Source organism: Macrobrachium rosenbergii, chromosome 33 (assembly GCF_040412425.1).
Source record: "Macrobrachium rosenbergii isolate ZJJX-2024 chromosome 33, ASM4041242v1, whole genome shotgun sequence".
In the NCBI taxonomy this organism is placed as follows: Eukaryota; Metazoa; Arthropoda; class Malacostraca; order Decapoda; family Palaemonidae; genus Macrobrachium; species Macrobrachium rosenbergii.
In genome coordinates this window covers 8,616,783-8,633,928 of record NC_089773.1, presented here as the reverse complement: position 1 = coordinate 8,633,928, position 17,146 = coordinate 8,616,783, and the positions used below count along the sequence as shown (strand labels likewise).

General features: G+C 33.4%; 1 protein-coding gene across 1 annotated transcript in view; it reads left to right on the top strand.

Annotated features, from left to right (window-relative positions):
* LOC136855888 (cell adhesion molecule 3-like) overlaps nt 1–17,146 on the top strand; it is a 140,451-nt gene that overhangs the window by 105,350 nt on the left and 17,955 nt on the right. Inside the window, exon 2 of the mRNA XM_067133332.1 lies at nt 15,338–15,546. Coding sequence (XP_066989433.1) covers nt 15,338–15,546 — 209 coding nt within the window. The remainder of the gene's footprint in view (nt 1–15,337; nt 15,547–17,146) is intronic.

The following is a 17,146-nucleotide window of genomic DNA, read 5'->3' as shown; positions in this document are numbered from 1 at the left end:
GTATGTTGATCACCCACCCTCCAATCATCAAACATACCAAATTGCAGCCCTCTAGCCTCAGTAGTTTTCATTTTAATTCAAGTTTAAAGTTAGCCATAATCGTGCGTCTGGCAACGATATACAATAGGCCACCACCGGGGCGTGGCTAAAGCTTCATGGGCCGCGGCTCATACAGCATTATAACGAGACTACCGAAAGATAGATCTGTTTTCGGTGGCCTTGATTACACGGTGTACCGGCTATGCAGAAAACTCGATTGCGCCGAAGACGCTTCGGCCCATTTTTTTTTACTTTTTCTGTTGTTATGTTTTGTCATTTCAAGTTTGGTTATTCTCTAGAGACTGAAGAGTTTTTTCTGCCCTTGGTTTTTCTTTATATTTATGGCTTGTCATTTAACTCTTTCTCTTCGAGATTAGTAAGTGTTTCATGTTCATATATATTTATATATACATATACAAAAAAATTTATATATAAATAGTATATGCATATATATATGTACATATATATATATATATATATATATATATATATATATATATATATATATATATATATATGTGTGTGTGTGTGTGTGTGTGTGTGTGTGTGTGTGTGTATGATGAAAGAATAACATTCCTCAGAATGAATAATAAAAAAATAGCAAAATTATGATACTGAAACGAGATGAAAAATATGGATGACAAACTCCAATGATTAATTTAACAAAAAGTTATTTATTAAATGCCATCATTATTTAATTATCGCAGATTCAGAGACATAAATTAACCAGTGACAAAATAGCTCCCCACCTACGAAAAAAAATGGTAAAATAAGCTAAACAATAAGAAGAACGAAAAAAGAACAAAAATTATAAAAAACAAGTAAAAAATGTGCCGAAGTTTCTTCGACGCAATCGAGTTTTCTGTACAGCGTATAATGCTGTATGAGCCGCGGCCCATGAAACTTTCACCCATGGCTCGGTGGTGGCTGTCCTATATCGTTGCCAGAGGCACGATTATGGCCAACTTTAACTTTAAATGAAATAAAAATGACTGAGGCTGGAAGGCTGCAATTTAGTATGTCTGATGATTGGAGGGTGGATGATCAACATACCAATTTGCAGCCCTCTAGCCTCAGCAGTTTTTAAGATCTGAGGGCGGACAGAAAAAGTGAGGACAGAAAAAGTGCGGACTGAAAAAGTGTAGGCAGAAAAAAGTGCGGACAGAAAAAGTGCGGACAGAAAAAAGTGCGGACAGAAAAACTGTGGGCAGAAAAAAGTGCGGACAGAAAAAGTGTAGGTAGAAAAAAGTGCGGACAGAAAAAGTGCGGACAGAAAAAAGTGCGGACAGAAAAAGTGTAGGCAGAAAAAAGTGCGGGCAGAAAAAAGTGCGGGCAGAAAAAAGTGCGGACAGAAAAAGTGCGGACAGAAAAAGTGCGGACAGAAAATAGTTCGGACAGAAAAAGTGCTGACGGACAGACAAATAGCCATCTCTTTTACAGAAAACTAAAAACCAATGAAAGTAAAGATAAAAACCAGACGACGAAAAATATCTAACTTACCGAAACAATAAGAGAAACCCAGTGACCCTAGGGCTACAAAACACTGAAAATAGGACGAAACAAATTGGGAAAACCACTGAAGATAAGACGAGACAAATTGGGAAAACCCGAGGCATTTATGAAAACATTCCGTCAAATTCCCGTGATTAGCGGATGGCCGGAATTCCTGAGCTAATAAGAGGGACAAACGCCCGTCTCGTCATTAAGAGAATAATGATGATTATGTTGGAAAGAGACGGAGAAATGAAAGAAGTAAATAGATAGATACGTGGAGAACGAGAAGTGCTGCTTTAAGCGTTAACAAGTGCTGCTTTAAAATGCACACGGTGCTACTTTAACAATAAAAGGGGGATACTTTTAAAGTTAAAAAGTGCTTCTTTAAACTTGACAAAGTGGTCTTCTAAAAGTTAAAAAGCTGCACTTTAAAGAGTGCTACTTTAAAACAGGCACTTTAAACGTAAAATAAAGTGCTTCTTTCAATGGTAAAAGTGCTACTTTGAAGGTTTATCATGCTAATTTGAAAGTGAGGCTTTAATAGTTAAAAGCGTTACTATAAATGGTACAAAGTGCTACTAAAAAGTAAAAAATGTTACTTTAAACGTTAAAAATTGACACTTTTAAAGTTTATTAGTGATGATTTAAAAGTTAAAAAGCGCTACTTTAAGAGTTAAAAACCGCTATTTTAAAGTTAAAAAGTGCTACTTGAACATTCCCAAAGTGCTACTTTTAGATCTGAAAAGTTATATTTTAAACGTTCAAAAAACTTGCTTTCAAAGTTGAAAAGTAATGCTTTACAAGTTTATAAATGCTACTTTAGAAATCAAAAAGTGCTACTTTGAAAGACGGGGGGCAGGAGGAAGAAACAGACAAACTGAGTAGCGACTGTGTGGGGTGAGAGCTTGTGGCCCCAGGGGACGCCACTGAATACCTTTGCTCTTTCAGCTCGGCCCACTAGTTTTCGACCATTTTGGACCACTTCGAGGGGTCAGTAAAATACTTTGGGTGGGCACTAAACAAATGCAAATGAAGAATATTTAGAGCAATACAAGAAAAATAGGGCCACCGAAAACAGATCTATCTTTTGGTGGTGGCCTGGCCTATATTGTTGCCAGACGCATGATTATGGCTAACTTTAAGCTGAAATAAAAATAAAAACTACTGAGGCTAGAGGGCTGCAATTTGGTATGCTTGATGATTGGATGGTGTATGATCAACGTACCATTTTACAGCCCTCTAGCCTCAGCAGTTTTTAAGATGTGAGGGCGGACGGAAAAAGTGCGGACGGACAGACAAAGCCGGCACAACAGTTTTCTTTCCAGAAAACTCAAAACGAAAAATTTTTAGAAAATTGAAAATGAAAAAAGGAGATTGGAAACTAATTCATAAAAAATGCAAATTAAGCAAAAAAAAAAAAAATGCTGATTAGACAGAGGAATATCAATCTAGGTCAAAACGTTATTCCTGCAAATCTCGAAAAACGCAAAACAGAACAATTTTACCACATGAAAATGAGGGAATATATATTTCGCGAACTACAATGTAGCAAATATAACCATATTGCATAATGACACTTGCAAAGTAGGTCAGTGCTGTGAAAAGTAAACGATACTGTTGACAAACTGTAATAACCATTTACAAGAGAGAAAGAAATCTGGGACTCAAACGTACACAAACAAACACCAAGAATAAAATTGAAGACTGAAAATAGTGAACGAAGTTCGCAAAAGGAAACGAACTATTGGAGAAAGTGTAAAATAGAATAACAAAAACAAATAATTCTGAATAAAACCCGGAAAAGAGAATAATAAATATACCAACCTTGAAAGGATAAACTGATTACAACTAAAATAAATGTCAAACACTGTAACTAAAAGTCTAACAAAAAAAAAAATCAAAATACAGCTTAAAAAAAAATCTAACCCTTTTAAAATACAAAAGCAGAGCAACCAAAATACCTAACACTAAGCAAATGCACCGGTAGAGAAAATAGAAAAATCATAAAAATATTCAGCAATTGGCAACTTTTTCCCAAACAGTTCGTATTGGAACGTGTCCCAGACGCGTTTTAGGGGATTAGCCAAATGCGTGCCTTCGCTTTTGCTTCGTTGAATAGATTCAATTATTGATCAGGTATGGGAGGAGGAATTGATAAATGAGAGAGAGAGAGAGAGAGAGAGAGAGAGAGAGAGAGAGAGAGAGAGAGCACACATGCATATAAACATTTTTATATTCAAATAAAACTTTTAAACACAAAAAAAATCGACAATAAAATTATCTAAAATTCAGTAATTGCTGGCATTAAATATCTGTTTCTCGCGTTTTCCCATTTCCCAAATTTATGGGAAAAACGATAAAAGTTTCAGAAGTTATAATAGTTATAATATTGAGAGAGGAACCCAATTTTAGAGAATCAAAATATTTCGAAAATTCTACTACTTTTTAAAAAGTACTTTAAGATAATAATAATAATAATAATAATAATAATAATAATAATAATAATAATAATAATAATAATAATAATAATAAAACATTAAAATAAAAATAAAATAATATATATATATATATATATATATATATATATATATATATATATATATATATATATATATATATATATATCATAATTTATCTAATCTGTTGCAAAATTTATTAAACAAAATAATTAAAAATAGCAATAATAACAGCAACATCAACTAAAGTAATAATATTCCAATATTCATCCTAATTTTCGCTGGATTATTTGTAAAATGCCTCTCTCGTAAAATATGTAAGCAGATGCATTTTGCCTTTTATCCGACAGGAAAAGTAAAAGATCATTTACATTTCACTGAAGAATGAAATATGATCTCTAATAAGTTCTCATACTGCACAGTAAGTTCGGTTACATAAACCCCAACATATGAATTGCCACCAAACTTTTTGAATTGCAATTATTATTCGGCAGCTGGTAAGGAAACTTTCATATCTGATCAGTTTTGTTCACTTTAGTGCCGTGATGAGTATCGGTAGTGTATATAGTAACGTTAAAAGCACAAGAAAGACGAGCTGACATCAAGCACTCTACTTAGATCGAACATAAACGAACGATGAGCTGCCAATAATTATGTTTTATCTCATTAATGCAGCCCAGGCAACACGCAGACCTATGCTCACAATCTGTTATGGCAGTTAAAATGTCAGGTTAAAATTATTCAGGTTAAAAATTAATAACAAGAGCATGAACCAAAGTAACAATATTTATCGTAATAATATTCAGTGGATTATTTTTAAAATGGCTTTCTCGTAAAATATTAAAAAGGCGTATTTTGCCTTTTATCGAATAGAAAAAAAAAGATCATTTACATCTCAGGTAATGAAATCTGGGGATAAGTTATCATAAAGCACAGTAAGTTCATTTACTGAAACTGCAACATGTGAATTGACACAGAATTTTAGAATTGTAATTATTATTCGACTGCTGACAAGTAGTTGCTCAGTTTTCTTCACTTAGAGCCGTGATCAGCATCGGTAAAACAATAATTTATTGACAGCTGACATCAAGCAGTGTTAGATCAAACATGAACGAACGATGAGCTTCAATGTGTTTTATCTAAATGAGGCAACAGGAGACCTCTGCTCAGATCACAAGACTCCCCCAAGTATACCTGGGCATAGTTTGGTATGATTGAAATTTTTAAATATTAATTTAAAACTGAGCAACTATGAAGGTTTCCTTGTCAGCAGTCGAATAATAATTACAATATACACTACCGATGCTGATCACGGCTCTAAAGTGAAGAAAACTGAGCAACTATGAAGGTTTCCTTGTCAGCAGTCGAATAATAATTACAATTCTAAAATTCTGGTGTCAATTCACATGTTGCAGTTTACGTAAATGAACTTACTGTGCATTATGATAACTTATTAGGGACCAGATTTCATTCTGCAGTGAGATGTAAATGATCTTTTACTTTTTCTATTGGATAAAAGGCAAAATACGCCTGCTTAGATATTTTACGAGAGAGGCATTTTAAAAATAATCCACTGAATATTATTACGATAAATATTGTTACTTTGGTTCATGCTCTTGTTATTAATTATTTTGTTTAATAACTTTTGTTATAAATTAAATGAACTATGATTTATATATATATATATATATATATATATATATATATATATATATATATATATATATATATATATATATATATAAACTTTTGCTATGAATTAAATTAACTATGATTTATATATATATTTTTTTATATATATTTTTAGATCTTATTATATATTATATATATATTATATATTATTATATATTATTTGTTTTTATTTGCATTTTAATGTTTTATTAATATATTATTATTATTATTATTATTATTATTATTATTATTATCATCTTAATTACTAGTTTAAAATGTAAATTTGGTTCCTCTCTATGTTTTATAACTTTAAAACTTTTATAATTTTTCCCATTGATTCGAAAAATGGAAAAACGCGAAAAACAGATATTTAATGTCAGTAATCATTGAATTTAGGTAATTTTATTGTCGATTGATTTTGTGTTTAAAAGTTTTATTTGCAAAGTGTCTCTCTCTCTCTCTATCTCTCTCTATATATATATGTATGTGTGTGTAATGATGTGCGCTATCTCTCTCTCTCTCTTCTTCTCTCTCTCTCTACACACACACACACATATATATATATATATATATATATATATATATATATATATATATATATATATATATATATATATATATATATATATATATATATATATATATATAAATAATGTAGACACGATCTATATACACTGACATATAGATTTCACATTCATCAACAATTACCTTTTTTTTGGCAACGATATGAATTTCCGTGTAATCATAGAACATCGCCACAGTTGATGTAGTATCTGTGCGAAAAACATCCCGGCAGGTAGGAAAAAAAATATTCGAGGCTCCGGCGTATAAAACCCAAAATGGAATAAGCTTTTGCAACATATGACGGCCGATCACCGCCCGAATTGATTCCACAATGAAGCAAGTGTTTCCAGCGCCGGAAAAAAAACTATAGTGTTTCATGCTGCACTGGCAACAGTTAGTGGCACTGTAAATACTGACAATTGCTGGAAGGCGATTGTGGGTTTTTATATCTCTTTTTGTTGTGTGTTTTTTTTTTTTTTTTTTTTTGTGGTGGGGGAGGGAAAGCAAGCACTTTTATATGTTTCAGTCTGTGCTTTACGCCAGATCGGTTTTGGTGTCTGTCGTTATTCCTGGTGGCGGTGTTAATTTTAGTGATGATGATATTAGAATTAAAAAAAAATCCTCCCTTCCCTTCTCCCCACTCCCCCCCCCCTACCCAGAGACCACAAAAAAAATACCTTTGTTTGTGGCTGTAGGTTCGTTTAACCAAATTTTTATTTTGGACTTCCCCCCGCCCCTCCCCTCACTGAAAGTGTATCATTTTGTATCCATCGATTACTGTGTTTGATCTATAAGGTTAATGTGCTCAAGTTTTTATCTATTAATACCAGTTTTATATTAGTAAAAGGTAAACTATACATTTATTTTTACTATTACCTTCAACACACAAATATACAGCTGTATCTTATTCATTATTACTGGGGTGCTCAGCTCTGAAAAGGTGCCAGCAATCATAACCCTCAATTGAAAAGCCTATACAAATATAATATAAATACAATATATAATATATATATATATATATATATATATATTTATATATATATATATATATATATATATATATATATATATATATATATATATATATATATTTAAAAGCAGGTTTGCCGTTTGGTCGAGATTTCGTCAGATTATCAGCGCTCGCACTTTTTCAGAGCTGAGCACCGCAAAAATAATAAATCCAAAATGGTGCAAGTGTGACGCAACGAAGTGGGAGCAATGCAATCACTAGGCACGTATATTTGATTTGATTTCCTGCATAGGAAATTTTTATGTTAAATTCAGCCACGCTCGAACAATAACCACAGTTTTTGACACCGTTATGGGAGAACCCACAGTTTTAATTTTAATTTTGATATAAAGACTGAAATCGCTCGACAAATGAAGTTTTAAAAGCGAGTAAAAGATCCAGAGTGACAAAAGCAAAAGCGTCATCAGATCTGAATACCAGGTCGTGTCCCATGTGCCAGGTAAGTAAGGAAGATCTCATTTCTCCCAGGCTTCTTCCTCTTCTTCAGCCAAAGCCTGAGTTGGTCGTAATCATAGATCATTAATAACATAGAGAGGTGATCTCTCTACCAATACTGTGACCTCTGGCGGCCACATTGAAAGACCTGGTCCAGCAGAGAGAGCTATACTGCAGAGACGAAGCACTAAGGCAGCTCTGCATTTGATTTCTCATTTGATTGTTAAAAGCAACTGTTATTCTTTACAGGAAAATTAACCATCACTGTAACGTATATTTCGAAACATTTCTGTTCTGTTGTGGTTGAAGTAAGGAACTCTACATTATCTCAGATATTTCTGTCCTTTATGATACCAATTATTTTTGCGGTGCTTTTTGAAAAAGTATATAATCTGATAAATCTAGACCAAATAAACCTATATATATATATATATATATATATATATATATATATATATATATATATATATATATATATATATATATATATATATATCCATCTTGAGAAAGGTTCTGCAAGAGAGGATTATGAGCACTGGCACCTTTTCAGAGCCGAGCAAAGAAAAGGTAATGAATAAGCTAAGGCTGTATACTTGTGTTGAAGGGATAATAGTAAAAATAAACATAACTTATCTTGTACTAATATAAAACCAATAATAGGCAAAAACATGAGCAACAGCAGAGAGGACGGAAATTATAATATAAAATAGTATTAGCAGCAATAATGATCATTATCAGTATTATTATTAAAATTATTACCTTTTTCACTTTAGAAATGTCATCATTTTATACCAACCAGCAGTAAGGTCATCTGTATGGCATTTAATTCAGACACAAATGTCAGGTTAAAATTATTCACAAAAAAAACCAAGTAACAACTTTTAAATAAATAGTTAAAAATCTAAATCATACCAAACTATACCCAGGGATATTTACGGGAATCTTGCCCCTTCCCACCGGCCCCCACTCGACAAATCACCCCTAGAGGACCAGCCTCCCCTCCCCCAAAAAAAAAAAAACTCAGCCCCCAAAATTAAAAACATGAAAAGTTTTTAAAAAAATTTTTATCTTTTCTTGGGACAATATACACACACTGTACATATACACGCACACAGACATATATATATATATATATATACACACACACACAATTCACATACACTTGTTTTAGCAGCCTCTTCATTGCAATACTGCCGTGAGAGACAAGCTCGGAACTTGTCATTTCACTGGCTGTCTATTGGCCGGTTTTTCTATCTATTTATTCGTCTGTCTATGCATTTATCTATCTGTAAATTAATCTAGCTGTCTATCTCATACATTTCAGACACACACTTTTTCTCTCACTCTTAATCCCTAGGACAGGATCGGTAAAATTTTACGTGAATTTAAATTTACGGCGCTGTGTAATTCTTGGCTCACAAAGAGAAAAAACTAAAAAGCTGAGAGAGAGAGAGAGAGAGAGAGAGAGAGAGAGAGAGAGAGAGAGAGAGAGAGGAAACCTCGCAACTGCACTATGAATCAACTGTTAGGAGAGGGTGAAAGTAAGACGAAAGAAATATATATATATAGAGAGAAATAAAAAGCATAAGAAATATATGTATCTATGTATAAATAGACAGAGAAGAGAGACTAAGAGAGAGAGAGAGAGAGAGAGAGAGAGAGAGAGAGAGAGAGAGAGAGAGAGAGAGAGAGCCTTCCCTTTATTACCAGAAGTGTGAGCGATGGTTTCGTTTAATAATTCACAAGCCAAACGTGGGTCGTAAGAACTGACACCACCCCCCATATCACCCCCATTCTCCCCACCCACCTCCACCTCCTTCCTTCCCCCTCCCCACCTCCCTAAAACCCGGGCCAACCTTGTCCCCACCTCCCTTGCCGAAAAACGCGGCGGCTTCCTTTGATGTCAAAAGCTGGACAGCTACCTGCTTTATCCTTACCTATAACAAAGAAAAACAAGAAAAAAAAAGGTTTGGAAAGAAAAGTTTTGTATGGAGGTAGCCATCTTTACTCTCTCTCTCTCTCTCTCTCTCTCTCTCTCTCTCCTTCATTTCTTTTCTTTCTATTTACTATCTCTCTCATTCTCTCTTCTTTCTCTTAGTACTTTCTCTCTCTCAATATACATTATCTCTTATTCTTTTAGCATGTCTTTCTCTCTCAATATACATATATTTCTTATTCTTTTCATGTCTCTCTCTCTCTCTCTCTCTCTCTCTCTCTCTCCTCACACACACACACATATATATATATGAGAGTGTGTATATACATATACATATATATATATATATATATATATATATATAAATATATATATATATATATATATATATATATATATATATATATATATATATATATTCTAACCTTTATTCTGTCTTTTCTCTTTATTCTCTCTACATGTTCCCTATCACTTTTATTTTCTCTATATTTCATATCTCTCTCTCTCTCTCTCTCTCTCTCTCTCTCTCTCTCTCTCTCTCTCTCTTTGTCCGCGTTTCCCTTTGTTGGTGGAAGCCCCGGTCCATTTCGTATGCACCGTCTTCGTTTGACTTATTCTCCATTCATTTCTCCTCCTCCTTCCACCATTCATTGCTGCGTTGTTCTCTCTCTCTCTCTCTCTCTCTCTACTTTTTATCTTTTTATCTTTTTGTGTCAATATTTACTGCATTTTTTCTCTCGTCCTTCGTCAGTTTCGTTCCAAATTCTCTCTCTCTCTCTCTCTCTCTCTCTCTCTCTCTCTCTCTCTCTCTCTCTCTCTCTCTCTCTCTCTCTCTCTCTCTCTCTCTCTCTTTACTTTTTATCTTTTTCTTGTCAATTTTTTTAGTGTATTTTTTCTCTCTCGTTCTTCGTCAGTTTCGTTCCAAATTCTCTCTCTCTCTCTCTCTCTCTCTCTCTCTCTCTCTCTCTCTCTATTTTTTCTTTTTATCATTTTATGTCAATATTTAATGTATTTTATTCTCTGTCGTTCTTCATCAGTTTCGTTTCAAACTCTCTCTCTCTCTCTCTCTCTCTCTCTCTCTCTCTCTCTCTCTCTCTCTCTCTCTCTCTCTCTCTCTCTCTCTTTTTTTATCATTTTTATGTCGATTTTTAAAATATTTTATTCTCTCCTTCTTCGTCAGTTTCGTTTCAAATTCTCTCTCTCTCTCTCTCTCTCTCTCTCTCTCTCTCTCTCTCTCTCTCTCTCTCTCTCTCTCTCTCTCTCTCTCTTCCGTTCTTTTAGTAGCATTAAGTATTTTAGCAGACAAAAATCTTCAAACGATTTTCGTTCACAAATTACACACAAAATTGATATATAATTGTTTTCCCAGGAATAAAAAAAAATTTTTTTTTTCAGATTTTGGTGAAAATATTGTATTGGAAAAAAAATTCTCGAGATGTTTACACAAACAAACCACAAGAAAAACATTGGACAGGAAAAAAACAATTTTCCAACAAACAAAGAGAACATTTCTTGACCTTCTACCAATTCTCTCCTTGATAACAAAATCTAAAAAATAGTTAAAACAATGATACAATAATTTTTGCACTTTCTAACAATTTTTGCTAAATAACTAGATAAATAAAACCTAAGTGACAAATAATTTCTCACCAAAACAAACACACTTTGGTTCTTTATTTCCTTACAATATTTCCCATATCTTTTCGAATATATCAACTCAAATAATAAACAAGTAAAAAATGCGCCGAAGTTTCTTCGGCGCAATCGAGTTTTCTGTACAACAGCTATAGCGTATAATCAAGGCCACCGAAAATAGATCTATCTTTCGGTGGTCTAGGTATAATGCTGTATGAGCCGCGGCCCATGAAACTTAAACCACGAGCCGGTGATGACCTGTCCTCTATCATTGCCAGAAGCACGATTATGGCTAACTTTAACCTTAAATAAAATAAAAACTATTGAGGCTAGAGGGCTGCAATTTGGTACGTTTGATGATTGGAGGGTGGATGATCGACATACCAATTTGCAGCCCTCTAGCCTCAGTAGTTTTAAAAACTACTGAGGGCGGACAGAAAAAGTGCGGACGGACAGACAAAGCCGGCACAATAGTTTTCTTTCACAGAAAACTAAAAAAAACATTGGAAAAATGAAAAAAAACAATAACCAATTCTGAAAAGTATCATTTTCAAAACAACCAGTCAGCGATAATTTCATATCAACAGATGTCCTGGCCTCTGGGGAGAGAGAGAGAGAGAGAGAGAGAGAGAGAGAGTTATTCCAATTTAATACACTTTAAGCCTTCCCCTAGGGTGCACCACCATCAGAGAGAGAGAGAGAGAGAGAGAGAGAGAGAGAGAGAGATAACAAATTGTTTATTCCAATTTAATACACCTTAAGCCTTCCCCTAGGGTGCACCACCATCAGAGAAGAGAGAGAGTTTAAATCGTCCACTGACAAGCTAAGGTCCTCTATCTTTATTTTTCTCAGTGTGTTTGTGAGAGAGAGAGAGAGAGAGAGAGAGAGAGAGAGAGAGAGAGAGAGAGAGAGGCCGTTTACCAGGTACCAACTCCAGATGACAGGAAAGACAGAGAACAAAAACTCTTATTTCAAAAGGAGCCCTTGAGCAAGCGAACGCAGTATACGCCCCTCCATAATGTATGTAATATCTAGGAGTCTTCCTAACGTAGGGGATATAGGATTGGGAAGAAGGCTATATAGGAGGGGATATATAGGAGTGGGGTATACGTAGTGGGAGACAATTCTAGGAAGAATATCTTCCCAGCAAAAAAAATCTATCGAAAGATATATCTTTCGTTGCATTTGAGAGAGAGAGAGAGAGAGAGAGAGAGAGAGAGAGAGAGAGAGAGAGAGAGAGAGAGAGAGAGAGAGATGCGAAAAGGGGCGATGGAATTAATAATGTATTTATTCCATGTATTTCTATTCTACCTAAATGTTGTTATAACTCTCTTTGTTACTGAACTTGTCTTTGCAAATACTTTGGGGAACCAGTTGTTATAATAATAATAATAATAATAATAATAATAATAATAATAATAATAATAATAATTTTAATAATTTTAAAAAGACCCAACTGGGAACCAAATATCAAACCAAAGACAAGAACTGGAAATTAATAAAAATTCAAGATTAAAAACCAAACTCAAAAAACCAAAATAAATTTAAATATAAAAAACCAAAATGAAAAGGCTTAACCAATCCAGTTCAAAAACTTGAAAAAACTCGACATTAAAAAAAACTGAAAATAGAAATTTAAGCCAAAACTTTCCGATTGCCCCCAAGAAAAATTAAGCGAAAAATTTATATAAAACCAACTGCAAAATCCGGTAATACAAAACGAACAACAGACCCATTAACCAACTTCACTGAAAAAAAGAACAAACCAAACCAAATTTTAAGTGTACAAACCAAATATTAAAAACTTAACAAAATACTTCAAATAACCAAACCAAATATTTCAAAACCCTAACACAAACCAAATATTTCAAAGCCCTCACTCAAAAACAAAAACAAACCAAATATTTTTAAAAATTTTTAAACTAAACCAAATATATTTAAAACCAAACAGAGTATTTAAACAAATAAACAACAAACCCTGGACCAACTCACCTTAAAAAACGCTACCTCTTCCAGTCTCTTCCAGATTAAACCAAAAAAGGTCGTATTTTTTTTAAACTAAATATTGAACAAACCAAACCAAATGTAAAAAAAACATTCACCTAACCTAAAAAAAAAAAAAGCACCCATCACCTCACCCAATTTCAAATTAAAACCAAAAACTCATTGGTTTTGCTTTATCCTTCCCTCACTCAAGGAAAAAATATTAAACAAACCAAACCAAATGTAAAAAAAACATACCCACCTAACCTAAAAAGCCCCATCACCTCACCCAATGTCAAGTTAAAACCAAAAACTGTCGTTAGTTTTGCCTTATTCTTTCCTCAGACAAAAAAAAATATTAAACAACCAAATACTTGAAAAAAATACCCAACCAACCCAAATACTTGAAAAAAATACCCAACCAAACCAAATACTTGAAAAAAACACCAACCCACCCTCGAAAACCTTAACTAAAATAACAACCCCCCATCACCTCATCCAGTTTCAAATTAAACGATAAAAACCGCCTTGGTTTTTTCTTTATGCTGTCCTAAAAAACAAAACAAATATAAAAAACTTACCAACTCTCGACCATCTCAGCTGAAAAACCAAACCAGTACCTCATCCAATTTAAAATTAAGTAAAAGCCGAGATTTTTTATGCCGTCCTCACTCAAAAAACAAGTACTAAAAACCAAACCATATCTTGAAAAACATAATCAACTCACTCTTGACCATCTTACCTGAAAAAACCAAACCAATCACCTCATCCAATTTCTAATTAAAACCAAAAAATTCCTCTTTTTTCTTATTGCTGTCCTCATTCAAACGAAACCAACTATAAAAAAAATATACCCACCTAACCTTAAAATAAAACATTACCTCCACCAAATACCTCTTAAATCTAAATCAAAATCAAAAATTTCATTTTTTTTTGTTGCTATCCACACCCAAAAACCACAAACCAAATATTAAAAAAATATACCCACCTAACCTTGAAAAAAAACCCATAACCTCCACCAGTATCTCTCAAATTTAAATTAAAACCAAAAAATTAATGTTTTTTTTTTTATTGCTGTCCTCACTCAAACGAAACAAACCAAATATAAAAAATATATACTCACCTAACCTTGAAAAAAACCATCACCTCCTCCAATATCTCTCAAATGAAAAAAAACTCCTTCAAATAAGACCCAAAAACTTAATCTATGATATCCGGCCTATCAGAAACTTATCCAATTTAAGACACCTGTTTTAGCTCAAGTTAAACCTGTGGCTTATGTCAGACGTCAGCCAGCCTCTGGTGGTTTGCGTTATGTGTTAAAACGTCAGTATTCTTTACAAGATATCTGGAGGATATTTGTGTTTAGGATACCTGAAGGATGAGTAGGATATCTGAACGAAATGAGATCATTTCTTCTGGTATGGAATTCTTGGGAGAAATATTGGGGGTTATGCAGTTGGTATTATTATTATTATTATTATTATTATTATTATTATTATTATTATTATTATTATTATTATTATTATTATTATTATTATTATTATTAAAGTTATATTGGGCTGATGTAGCTGCTTCGGAATTAATAATAATAATAATAATAATAATTATTATTATTATTATTATTATTATTATTATTATTATTATTATTAAAAGTTATATTGGGCTGATGTAGCTGTTTGGGAATTAAATAATAATAATAATAATAATAATAATAATAATAATAATAATAATAATAATTATTATTATAATTATTATTATTATTATTATTATTATTATATTATTATTATTATTATTTCGGATTATTATTATTATTATTATTATTATTATTATTATTATTATTATTATTATTATTATTACTGAGAACAAATTAAGACACATTCTTTCTTATAAATCTTGGTACAGTATCAAAAAAACAGTGAACAGAATTCTTTGCCTTTCCAGGCCTCCCATCCCCAAAACTCACCCTCAAGAACAGGGCTCATCCTACCCTAATCTCTAAAGAACCATCACCCTTCTTCACATCCCTCATCAACACCACCAAGAAAAACGGGGTAAAATTTGACGGTAAATCCTTCTTTCTTTCCTCGGCAGCGTGTACCGGAGCCCTGCGCCTCAAGGAATCCGTGATCCCGCCTTACAAACTCCGCGGGGAGACTGTGGAGCTCCGCTGCGACTTCGAGAAGGAGAACTCCTCCATCTACTCCGTCAAGTGGTTCAAGGACGACGAAGAATTCTACCGTTACGTCCCCCGGGACAATCCTCAGTACAACATCTTTCAGAGGAATGGAGTGAAGGTGGATGTGAGTATCCTTCTTCGAGTTGTTTTTAAAGTTTTTCGAAGTCCCCAAGGATTAGTAGGGTAAAATTGAGCTTATATGAAGTACTGGAGTAGTAGATTGTATTAGGACTTCTCTATTGCTTGGTTGAGACCAGAGGTCCATGCCAGGCTTCATATGGTATTAGGACTTCTATATTGCTTGGTAGAGACCAAAGGTCCATGCCAGGCTTCATAAGGTGAGGTTAGCATAAGTATTCTCTTCCGAGTTTTAAGTTTTCGAATTTTTTTCCTTGAGTCTTCAAGGATTCCTGAGTAAAACTTGACCTATAACAAAAGGGTATTGAGGTATTATATTGCAAGGACGTCTGCATTGCTTGGTTTAGACCAGAGGTCCATACCGGGCCCCTTAAAGCAAGGGCCCGTGCTAGAATGTTATGGAACATATTCACAGATATAAGCCAAAGATATCAATTAATACCGAATTCACTGCACTTTGAGAATAACTTACACCCTTAGTGTTTCTGCTAGGGCCAGGATTCGAACCTGGGCCTTAGTTATTTCTATACCAAAGGTCTATCAGGTTCGAATCCTGACCGGGGACGAAACACTTACCGATTAAAATTCCCTTTGGGTGTAAGTTATTCCCAAGGTATAGTAAACAGGAAATTGAACAGTATTTGTTAGTTCAATTATTTATGAGAATACACACACACACACACACACACACACACACACACACACACACACACATATATATATATATATATATATATATATATATATATATATATATATATATATATATATATATATATATTATACACTGTTCCCAACTGGGCACTCACTTTAGCAGGTAATATGTTAATGCTAGTTACACTGTCAGGCTAAACGCTTCGTAAATGAATCCATTTCAGAATGGTAATAGGCTTTGCATCAACGGCTAATCGTAGCTGGAGTCCAATGTTAGTTGTTTTTTTATGTTTTTAAAGTGTTTCTTTTTTGGCAGAAATATTGGAACGTTTATCTTTGACAATTTCTGGTCCTACTGTTGTAGATGTAAATGCTTTACTAGATACAAATAAACACACACATATATACAGTATACATATATATATATATATATATATATATATATATATATATATATATATATATATATATATATATATATATATATATATATATATATATCTATATATATATAAACGATAACTCTAACTCTGCTGTTTTGAGATGTCTCGGTCATGTGGGGAGAATGGAGTTCGCATTTGGAGGGAGAAGAAACTGAGAAAGACCTGGAAGGATTTATGTATAGATGGAGTCACGGCGTCAAGGAGTTGAGTGGCGCACTGTTTGTAATGAGCCTTCTGTTTCAAAATGATTCTCTCTCTCAATGTCTTTGTATCTTTTGAACCTATTTCTCCTATCTATTACTGTTACAGAGAGAGAGAGAGAGAGAGAGAGAGAGAGAGAGAGAGAGAGAGAGAGAGTCAACCACCTCTCACAAATTAATCTCTTGAAAACTGCACTGATCCCTAAATATCACTGCTAAAGACCTCTCTCTCTCTCTCTCTCTCTCTCTCTCTCTCTCTCTCTCTCTCTCTCTCTCAGAAAGACAAGAA